This window comes from Schistocerca americana, chromosome 9, assembly GCF_021461395.2.
Source record: "Schistocerca americana isolate TAMUIC-IGC-003095 chromosome 9, iqSchAmer2.1, whole genome shotgun sequence".
Classification (NCBI taxonomy): Eukaryota; Metazoa; Arthropoda; class Insecta; order Orthoptera; family Acrididae; genus Schistocerca; species Schistocerca americana.
In genome coordinates this window covers 43,346,011-43,358,179 of record NC_060127.1, presented here as the reverse complement: position 1 = coordinate 43,358,179, position 12,169 = coordinate 43,346,011, and the positions used below count along the sequence as shown (strand labels likewise).

Below are 12,169 nucleotides of genomic sequence, written 5' to 3'. Positions count from 1 at the left end.
ATGGTAAATAACTCCCTGGACCATATTTAAACTCTTATGCGGTGTGATCGTAACAGCAACATCCCCCAACTTATCACAAGCAAGTAACCGTCGTGACTGGGCAGAGGATGCCGTTTGGATCAGGACCGATCCAGAGCGCATTTTTGACAAGCCCTCCACCTCCCCAAACTTGTCCTCTAAATGCTCGACGAAGAACTGAGGCTTTGTTGAGAGAAAAGACTCCCCATCAGCTCTCGTACAAACTAAGAATCGGGGCGAATAAGTGCTACTGCCATCCTGAGATTTACGTTCCTCCCACGGCGTGGCCAGAGAGGGGAACGTTTTCGGATTGTACTTTTCAGCATTAAATTGAGCCCGAGAACGCTTAGAGACTGCTGGCGGCTGGCCGCCAGCGACAGATGATGTACCACGCTTCATTGCGGGTCATCCGCCCTGATGCCACCTACTCCGACCAAGGGCCCTCCCCACGGGCGCCACCCAGCCACAGCAAAGGCCACCTGGCAGGATGGCCATTGCCGGGAGTCCCGATGCCCCAGGGAGATGGGCATCTACTCCTTGGCATACGTGGGGAGTGAACGGCGCAGGCATCAGTAGAGCGATCCCTGTGTTGTCAGGGGGCTACAACCAAGAGGGTACATGGCGACCCCACCACAACGGACTGGCTACCGTGCTGGATCTTAGGTGCAAAAATGGCCAAGGTCGTCGTCACAGTTAAAAGAAACACTGCAGAGTGCAGCGTGGTAATCGCCCATGAGATCGAAAACGAGCGGGACACCATCGCAACGACGAGAAAGACGGCAATAGGTCTAATTGCACGAAGGATACAGTGCACCATGTAAGGTGCCCTTCCCCAATTGGCTCGCTCTTCGGAATAATTTGGATAGATGGAGGTCAAACCCGAGAGGGGACCATCACATAAGGCCGAAACGTTTGAGACTCCTTTTAGTCGCCTCTTACGACAGGCAGGAATACCGCGGGCCGATTCTAACCCCCGAACCCGCAGGGGGACGGTTGTGTGTGTGTGTGTGTGTGTGTGTGTGTGTGTGTGTGTGTGTGCGCATGCAGAAGCAGGCCATTTTGGCCGAAAGCTTACTTGTTGGCACCCTCTTTGTTGTGCCTTTCTGCAACTCCTCATCCTCATTATACGGTGAGTAGCAATCTATCCTTTACAAAGTATTATCATTATTCCATCCTGGATTTTCCATTGCTGGAAACTCATAATCTGACAACATATGAATTCTATGATCAAAACTGTTGACAACAAAGCACAGCTTGAAGAAAGACCTGATATTTACAAATAAGATATTTAGAGGGGGAAAACCAATTCTACAATGAAACTTAAATGTGCCAGAGGACAGATTTCTACGAATATAACGTGCCTGAGAACAGATTTCTACTTTCAAATTGAGGAAATGCTGGTCACGAGGATTGACGTCTAGGAAAGATAATACTGCTGCATACTGAGATTAAGTCAGTTTTTGGCTGCAATGTTTGGAGAGGACAGTAGCTTGTGATAATGGTTTTGTGTGTTTTATTAGCTCTGGGAAAAAAACTCCATCCAAAACTTAAGCTATTCTCTACCTATTCCATCTACCTCTCTGCTATTCCGTGTTTCTTCTTTTTGGAAAACAAAGTTTTGTTCTCAACATTATATAATAGAGGGAAACATTCCACGTGGGAAAAAATATATCTAAAATCACAGATGATGTGACTTACTGAACGAATGTGCTGGCAGGTCGATACACACACAAACAAACACAAACATACACATGAAATTCAAGCTTTCGCAACAAACTGTTGCCTCATCAGGAAAGAGGGAAGGAGAGGGAAAGACGAAAGGATATGAGTTTTAAGGGAGAGGGTAAGGAGTTATTCCAATCCCAGGAGCGGAAAGACTTACCTTAGGGAGAAAAAGGGACAGGTATACACTAGCGCGCGCACGCGCGCGCACACACACACACACACACACACACACACACACACACACACACACACACACACACATATCCATCCTGGCCTTCATGGCCAAAAGCTACAATTGTGTGAATCTTTTTGTTGTGCCTATCGCGACTCAGCATCTCCGCTATATGGTGAGTAGTAACTTTCCTTCTCTAATATTGTTACATTTTCTATGCTCATTAGACTGATCATTCTATTTAAAATATACCATAACTCTCTTCTTCACTTTCACAGGATAATGATGACATTAGGAAATCGTATCATTAACCCTTTAACTGCTTTGACCTGTTTACGCCCGCCACCAGTCCTACCTGGTACTCTGAATGACACGTTCAGAGTACCAGGTGGAAGGACTGGTGGCGCGCGTAAATACGTCCAGAGCACACAGGGACAGGTACAAAGGCCCACGTGTTAAGACATCCAGAACAGTTAAAGGGTTAATCAAGTCATGCTGTGTTTTAATCCAACTCCAGATTTTTTAAGTTTCTGTTATTGCTTTTTCAGTGTACTTCCTGGCAGATTAAAACTGTGTGCCGGACCGAGACTCGAAATCGGGACCTTTGCCTTCGCGGGCAAGTGCTCTACCAACTGAGCTACCCAAGCACGACTCACACCCCGTCCTCACAGCTTTACTTCTGCCAGTATCTCGTCTCCTACCTTCCAAACTTAGACAGAAGCTCTTCTTCGAACCCTGCAGAACTAGCACTCCTGAAAGAAAGGATATTGCGCATACATGGCTTAGCCACAGCCTGGGGGATGTTTCCGGAATGTCTCCGCAATATCCTTTCTTTCAGGAGTGCTAGTTCTGCAAGGTTCACAGAAGAGCTTCTGTTAAGTTTGGAAGGTAGGAAACGAGATACTGGCAGAAGTAAAGCTGTGAGGACGGGGCGTGAGTCGTGCTTGGGTAGCTCAGTTGGTAGAGCACTTGCCCGCAAAGGCAAAGGTCCCGAGTTCGAGTCTCGGTCCGGCACATAGTTTTAATCTGCCAGGAAGATTCATATCAGTGCACACTCCGCTGCAGGGTGAAAATCTCATTCTGGAAAGAAATCTTGCTGCACCATGAGCTACTTGTGAAAATATTTAATTGATGGACTGGTATTCTGGCATATACTGCATGATCGGTGTGTACGTTGTATCAAATGAAGTACAAAATATTTGATAAGATTAACACTGATATAGAGCTCTGTGGTACACAGGCTGTTATGCGTACATGTTACAACTGTCGAGCACTATATGGCCACATTTCTTGGTCGTATTGGACATGATCGAGTTACTGTAATTACAAATTGTTAATTATTGCAATTAAATTTTGTATCAATTGTAACAACATTAGTATGTGTGTTACTGTTGGGTGTATCAACATGGAATGTCCAAAATTCTACAAGGAATGATTTAAGAACAAAATGGTTGTAAAATGGTCCTAACTGCCCAGGACCAAAGACACTTGCCATGCCTTGTCAATGACAATCTGGTTCAAACACGACTGGAATTGCTGCTGCCAGTGAATGTAGGTCTATCTCAAATAGTTTCCAAGTGTACAATGCAAAGGGAATTGCACGCAATGGACATATGGAATCCAGTACTTCACAAAAAGCCGTTGTTCACAGCAGCAAATAAAGCTGCACACCTTCAGTGGTCTGAACACCACCAAAACTGAAGAGTAGCAGACTTGAGGCACATTTTGTGGTCTGCGAGTCACAATTTTGCTTCTCTTCTACCAATGCACGCCAATGAGTGCACTGACAGCTCAATGAGGCATTAAGCCCACAGTGTATGGAGGTTGTAGTATCAGCCAAAGATAGTTCTGTCATATTTTGGGAGTGATTTTCGCACCAGAACTTAGGCTCACTTATTCAGCTTCAGCTTACTGTGGACACGAGCCTGGATTTCCATCTGAACATTCTCAGTAGGCATTTGTTGCTCTTTCTTCATAATATGTATGCTGTAGAAACCTCCTTTCAAATCTATGACAGCCATGTCCACAGGACTGCATGTATACATTCCCAGTTTGTGAACACTCGGGCAACAGATTGCAGTCCGACTGGCCAGCTACATCACCCGATCTTAATCCCACAGAAAATGTCTATTTCGAACAGTGGGTGAAACATCCCTGCAATCTCTACGAGATCTGCTCAGTGAGCAGCTTCAGCTGGATACGCCGTACCTGAAAGTTGTACTTTTTCTCACTGAACGATTGTCCTTATCGAGGCTAGAAGGAATGTTACACGATACTAGAATGGTATCTGCTGAAAGTAGACAATATGTTTTGTTTCATCCTCCTGACCCTTCTCCTTCACACCCTTTTGGGCTTTGTGTATCAGACAGCCTGTTCCAGTACAAAATATGTGAAGAGCACATAATGTATTTTTCGACTGTATTAGGGTGCACAACTGCAACAATATTCCTTAATTCAGTGTTTCTCAGCCTTTCAGTTTACAAGACCCAATTTTCATCCTTCACCTTTTCCTAATATGACAATATATAATGAATTTTGACACTAAAGCTGCAAAGTTAAAAACCTCACACATTACCACGAATTACAATTTATTGATATTTCCCAACACTGATCCGCTACACAGACAAAACCAAAATCAATGGCCCTGTACAGTACTCTGTCTTTCATGTAGAATCCGAAGGTATCTAAACTGCCAAAGTAGCCATCATAGACTTCAGGGTAACTGGCAAAATCAAAAGATAATTTAGTAATAAATCAGTCTTTGAAGTTTGGGCAGGGGTGGACTGATGAATTCTCTACACTGAATGTCAAAGCATTCTGTACACCATTGTCTTTTTCAACATCCTACCTTTGCAAAACTAGATTTTTTTGCACTGCCTGCTTTGATGACAAGATATAGATCTTAGCTAAACATAGAAAAAAAAGTCAAGAGTGAGTGTTTCTAACATTAACCCCACTTCCGGTCTGCTCTGCAAGCCAGGTGAAAGGGTGTCACTAATAATTACAAGACTTGTTTAATTATTAAATATATTGTTCACCATTTGTACAGTACTATCTATTAAGTGCATTATACCAGCGTAAATGGGAATTTTAATTTACTATTATGTCAGAATGTATTCTGCTTCTCTTTTCTTTAAGTAAATCAATAATTTTTTGAATATTTTTAGTAAGCTTGTGCCTCTCCTCCCCCCTTCCCCCTCATTTAGTGTCGTCGTTCCCCCACCTAGTGGGGACATCCCATAGGTTGAGAATTGCTCTCTTAATTCAAATATATAAACAAAATTCTGAAAGGAAATGAGATGGAGTGGGGGGGAAGCAGACTGAAATATGTAATCTTTGACACTACTATCTACCATAGATCTGTTCTCATGCAAACTTGAGTACCAAATCGTTCTACCAATTGTCAAACGTAACTGCACAGAATGTTAAATCAGTTTTATTGGTGAATGTCTGTACAGCTTGTTAACAGATTACGGATATGATCTGTGGAGTGCTCTACTAACCAAAACTTATGTGCCGCATCAAGTTTCATGTTGCATACTAATTCCAGTGTATGCCGTCCAATGGTTTTCCAATTACATTCTTCTTTGCAGAGTCATCTTCGGATTTACTGTAACATTAAGAAAGACAGTTCATAAATGCCTGTAAATCTCCTCTGCTAATGCAAATTCTGTCACAACAATGTGCTCATATATACAACTCAACAAACCAGTACTGACATTAACAATAATATTGAAATGTTTTAAGGGAGTGAGCATTCCAGAAACAAGGTGTTTAAAATTAAATTATTCCACAGCAGAACACTTAAGAAGTAGGATCAGAGTATCCTGATACGGGAAAAAAGAGACAATGGTCAGCAATGAGCCCGATTCCAGCTTGACCACTTTGGAGTATACATGAATGTATACTTTGAGAGTGAATAATATTTTCCATGGTTTCATTAGTAATATTTCTGATTAAAGGTAGTGGACTGATCTGAAACTCCTGTACTGTAGTAGTATATAAATGAACAAATGTGACAAATTTCACATTAGCTGGAAGTGGGACAATATAAAAAGTTTTCTCTACTTTCAGTCAATGTTTCTTTAGGTTATGTTCTGTTTATCTCAGGACTTCCTTTCGAGCTTTGTGGAGCAGCAAGCGAAGTTGAGCTGTGACTAACATCCCAAAGTGCAGCAAACACGTCTCGGCACTGTACACTGCTCCAAATAATATACACGACCTGACAATATTGTCAACTACACTGATATTTTTGTAATGACATAATCACACCCCAACCCCATGAACCATGGGGAGGCTTGCATGCATCAGCAATACAGATGTTCATAACGTAAACTGTGGAGAGTTTCAGAGGGTGTTACAAAAAGTACCCTCCACCACACACCATTAAATGGCTTGTGAAGTATGATATAGACCTAGATGTAGAGGTAGAGAGCATTAGGGAATGATTGACGACAAAAACAGGGGAAAGGAATACAGTAGAAGGAGAATAGGTAGCTCTGAGAGATGAAGAAGTGAAGTCAGCAGAGGATCAAGTAGGTAACAAGACTAGGGCTAATAGAAATCCTTGGGTAACACAAGAGATATTGAATTTCATTGATGAGAGGAGACAATTTAAAAATGCAGTAAGTGAAGCATGCGAAAGGGAATACAAACATCTAAAAAATGAGATTGGCAGGAAGTGCAAAATGGCTAAGCAGAAACGTCTACAAGACAAATGTAAGGATTTAGAAGCATATATCACTAGGGGAAAGATAGATACTGCCTACAAGAAAATTAAAGAGATCTTTGGAGGAAAGAGAATCACCTAAATGAATATCAAGAGTTCAGAGGGAAACCAGTCCTAAGCACGTTGAAAGGAGGAAAGAGTATATAGAGGATCTATACAAGAGAGATGAACTTGAGAACAATATCATAGAAATGGAAGAACACATAGATGAGGTTGAGATGGAAGATTTGATACAGCATGAAGAATTTGACAGAGCACTGAAAGACGTAATCCGAAAAAAGACCCTGCAAGTCAATGACATTCCATTAGAACAACTGATAGCCTTGGGAGAGCCAACCAAGACAAAACTCTTCCATCTGGTGAGCAAGATGCATGAGATTGGAAAAATACTATCAGACTTCAAGAAGAATATAATAATTCCGGTTGCAAAGAAAACAGGCTTTGACAGGCATGAATATTACAGAACTATCAGTTTAATAAGTACGGTTGCAAAATACTAACATGAATTCTTTCCAGAAGAATGAAAAAGCGGGTATAAAACGAGCTCGGGGAAGATCGGTGTGGATTCAGGAGAAGTGGAGGAATACACAAGGCAATACTGACACTGACTTCTCTCGGAAGAAAGGTTGAAAAGAGGCAAACCGACATTTGTAGCATTTATAGACGTAGAGAAAGCTTTTGTCAACGCTGAATGGAATACTCTCTTTAAAATTCTGAGGGTAGCAGGGTAAAATAAAAGCAGCAAAAGGTTATTTACAACTTGTATAGAAACCAATGGCAGTTATAAGTTTGAGAAGTATGAGAGGAAAACAGTGGTTGAGAAGAGAGTGAGACAAGGTTGTAGCCTATACCTGATATTCAATCTGTACATTGAAAAGCAGTAAACAAAACAAAAGAAAAATTTTGAAATAAGAATTAAAGTTTGGACAGAGAAATAAAAACTTCAAGGTTTGCCAATATTGTACTTCTGTCAGAGACAGCAAAGGGCTTGGAAGAGCCGTTGAATGGAGAGGACAATGTCTTGAAAAGAGGATACAACATGAACAACAACAAATCAGGTGATGCTGAAGCAATTAGATTAGGATATGACACTCTGAAAGTAGTAGTAGACTTCTGGTATTTGGGCAGCAACATAACTGATGATGGCCTAAATAGAGAGAATATAAAATGTAGACTGTTAATAGCAAGAAAAGCATTTCTGAAGAAGAGAAATTTGGCCTCAGGGAAGTTAGCCCCTGAATTTCAAACTTTTTAAAATCGTGGTGCTTTTGGTTGCTCTACCTTGCTCCAGGCATCTGTAAATTTAAAAACAAGCAAACAATTAAACAAATACAAAATTTTTGATTGATTCCCACTTTTTGAAAAGTTGGATTTTTTTATGTTTGCTCAGATATGTTTTAGTTGCTCTGAATGTTGCTTCAGAACAACAATGTCCTCGGACAAACAGTTTTCAAATGGGAAGTAAAACAGATTTTCCCCCAGTCCCCAATTTTTGAAAACTCAGATTTTTTATTCTTGTTCTTAGCTGTTCCGAGCATTGCTTCAGAGCAACAATATTTCCAGATAGAGTTCAAATGGGAACCAAAACCATATTTTATGCCGCCCTCAATTTTTGAAAAAAATGCCTTTTTTTACACTTCTTCAAAGTGGCATCAATTCCTCTGAACAATGTCGGCAAATAAATGATACTGAATTGGGTGGTAACAGAAGAAAGGGATGTAGTGTAGGAGTTAAAAGGAAAAATTATTTTAGAAAGCTATAATCCTGGTTTCAATTATTCCAAAATGGCAGCCTTCTGAACCAAATCTTAACTGAAAATGAAGTGGGAGATATCATGAGCTTGCTTTCTATTGACATCAGTTACTCTCTCATTGACATGGGAAAATTATCAATCAACGAGCATGCAGCAAAAACTGTGTGCAGACTGTCAATTACCTTCCGCTCTTTTTAATTTTTAATGTACCGTCAAACGGGGTGATTTTGGACGGTTTTGTCATTATTTTGATTGTAACTTTTGTATATAATTGATTGTTATGGAAGTGATAGGGTATATGTGTAACGAATAAAATATCCCAGAACCAGAAAGTGTATGTGTAGGTATATTTATCTGAGGCAGTTAAATTGTCAGAAGTCACCCCATGGATTGGGGTGATTTCCGACACATGTTTTTTAAATCTCTGTCCGAAGTTACAGTATATAGAGGGCGAATTCGGACATTTACTGCCTTTTTTTAAAATTCTACATGCTTTTTATTTGATTTTGGTGACATTTTACACATTAATCATGTTGCTAGGTGGGAAATTTTCCAGCTTTGCCTTGATATTGGAGAAAAACATCTTAACAGTCTCTTTATTCACTTCTGCATGAGCTCGTTTAATATTTTTGTTTAAGCGAACAGAAAGATCTTCCGACTGTCGATTGAGGAATAAATGCACCCATTCTTCTCCTGGCAAATTATTACGAAAATTTTTCTCTTTTCGGCCAGATTTATCAATGTAGCCTTTAACTAAATATCTAATATCCAATTTAGTGAAGGGAAATCCCCAATGTGTAGCCCTCAAGATACCTTGCTTCAACGTTTCTTCTTCTTCTTCTTCATTTAGCACTGGCTGTCCCCCATTTTTTTCGGATGTGCTTCCTGCACTTTATTTTGTAGGGTTGATTTAGGTATACCATACAAATCACGCGCTTTACTGTACGATAATTTACCACTCTGAATATCACGAACAGCTTTATGCGTAAGTTCCAGGTCATAATTAGACCGTACTGTAGCACCTCTGCTGCTCTTATACGTTCTTGGCATTGTCCGAATTCACCCCACACAGTACATAATTTTACAAAAACTGTCGTCATTTTATAGCCTTGCACGAGAAACTAGACAAACTTGTACAGAAATTGTCTCAATGCGGTCAACTACTGAGCGCGTCGACAATTGCGGTTACAATAACTTCTCGCTCAGCGCAACAATTGAAAGTTTCCACTTAACGATAATGCATGGATTTTTAACACTGAGACTGTTCGCCAATTATTCACCTAGGGAAACAATTGACGCAAAATAAAAGTATTGGAAAGCAATAAATGAAATCTTGCACTTAAAATAACTGGCGCACGGAAGTTAAAATAAGTAACTCTTTGTTTCTATGCAGTGACAAAGAGAAAATAAGCCATACTGTCCAAATTAGCCCCGTTGTCCAAAACCACCCCATTTGATGGTACCTATTTGTGAAATGTTTATATTCGTTTTAATTTTTATTAATGGATATATTTTTTTCATTTTTTTTTTTTTCGGGTTCCTCTAATCAGTTATGTACATCTGTGGTGTTCAAGAAATAATTATTCTCTCCTTCACTGTACAGTTTTGTTTGTTTTCCTTCTTTAAGGTTTTTGCATTTTTCACATTTTGACAATTTTCAACTGTTTTACATTTACAGGGATACATATGCCACTGGAACAAAATAATCATCATATCTTTAATGTTAGGCAAAAATTGGAGTGTTTCCAGTTTATGCCTTTTATTCTTTTGAAGAATTATTCAATTGAGTTTAAGAAAGAAGTAATGACTGATCGCAGTTGCTATATTGTTGTTGTTGATGTGGTCTTCAGTCCTGAGACTGGTTTGATGCAGCTCCGCATGCTACTCTATCCTGTGCAAGCTGTTTCATCTCCCAGTATTTACTGCAACCTACATCCTTCTGAATCTGCTTAGTGTGCTCATCTCTTGGTGTCCCTCTACGATTTTTGCCCTCCACGCTGCCCTCCAGTGCTAAATTTGTGATCCCTTGATGCGTCAGAACATGTCTTACCAACTGGTCCCTTCTTCTAGTCAAGTTGTGCCACAAACTCCTCTTCTCCCCAATTCTATTCAATACCTCCTCATTAGTTATGTGATCTACCCATATAATCTTCAGCATTCTTCTGTAGCACCACATTTCGAAAGCTTCTATTCTCTTCTTGTCCAAACTATTTATCGTCCATGTTTCACTTCCATACATGGCTACACTCCATACAAATACTTTCAGAAACGACTTCCTGACACTTAAATCTATATTTGATGTTAACAAATTTCCCTTCTTCAGAAACGCATTCCTTGCCATTGCCAGTCTACATTTTATATCCTCTCTACTTCGACTATCATCAGTTATTTTGCTCCCCAAATAGCAAAACTCCTTTACTACTTAAAGTGTCTCATTTCCTAATCTAATTCCCTCACCATCACCCGACTTAACTCGACTACATTCCATTATCTTCGTTTTGTTTTTGTTGATGTTCATCTTATATCCTCCTTTCAAAACACTGTCCATTCTGTTCAACTGCTCTTCCAAGTCCTTTGCTGTCTCTGACAGAATTACAATGTCATTGGTGAACCTCAAAGTTTTTATTTCTTCTCCATGGATTTTAATACCAACTCCGAATTTTTCTTTTGTTTCCTTTACTGCTTGCTCAATATACAGATTGAATAACATTGGGGAGAGGCTACAACCCTGTCTCACTCCCTTCCCTTTCATGCCCCTCGTCTCTTATAACTGCCATCTGGTTTCTGTACAAATTGTAAATAGCCTTTCGCTCCCTGTATTTTACCCCTGCCACCTTTAGAATTTGAAAGATAGTATTCCAGTCAACATTGTCAAAAGCTTTCTCTAAGTCTACAAAAGCTAGAAATGTAGGTTTGCCTTTCCTTAATCTTTCTTCTAAGATAAGTCGTAGAGTCAGTATTGCCTCATGTGTTCCAATATTTATACGGAATCCAAACTTATCTTCCCCGAGGTAGGCTTCTACTAGTTTTTCCATTCGTCTGTAAAGAATTAGCGTTAGTATTTTTCAGCTATGGCTTATTGAACTGATAGTTCGATAATTTTCACATCTGTCAACACCTGCTTTCTTTGGGATTGGAATTACTATATTCTTCTTGAAGTCTGACGGTATTTCGCCTGTCTCATACATCTTGCTCACCAGATGGTAGAGTTTTGACAGGACTGGCTCTCCCAAGGCAGTCAGTAGTTCCAATGGAATGTTGTCTACTCTCGGGGCCTTGTTTCGACTCAGTGCTCTGTCAAACTCTTCACGCAGTATCCTATCCCCCATTTCGTATTCATCTACATTCTCTTCTATTTCTACAATATTGTCCTCAAGTACGTTGCCCTTGTATAGACCCTCTATATACTCCTTCCACCTTTCTGCTTTCCCTTCTTTGTTTAGAACTGCCTTCCACCTTTCTGCTTTCCCTTCTTTGTTTAGAACTGGGTTTCCATCTGAGCTCTTGCTATTCATACAAGTGGTTATCTTTTCTCCAAAGGTCTCTTTAATTTTCCTGTACGCAGTATCTATCTTTTAGTGAAATAAGCCTCTACATCCTTACATTTGTCCTCCAGCCATCCCTGCTCAGCCATTTTGCACTTCCTGTCAATCTCATTTTTGAGAGGTTTATATTCCTTTTTGCCTGCTTCATTTACTGCATTTTTATATTTTCTCCTTTCATCAATTAAATTCAATATTTCTTCTGTTACCCAAGGATTTCTACCAGCCCT

The 12,169-nt window shown here is 40.1% G+C and overlaps 1 protein-coding gene across 9 annotated transcripts in view; it reads right to left on the bottom strand.

Annotated features, from left to right (window-relative positions):
• The window catches only part of LOC124551035 (speckle-type POZ protein-like), a 115,122-nt gene that overhangs the window by 19,543 nt on the left and 83,410 nt on the right, over positions 1-12,169 (bottom strand). For all 9 annotated transcript variants that reach the window (XM_047125895.1, XM_047125891.1, XM_047125893.1 and 6 more), the window contains one exon: positions 5,419-5,525. In XM_047125895.1, coding sequence (XP_046981851.1) covers positions 5,456-5,525 — 70 coding nt within the window. In that variant the 3' untranslated portion in view covers positions 5,419-5,455. The remainder of the gene's footprint in view (positions 1-5,418; positions 5,526-12,169) is intronic.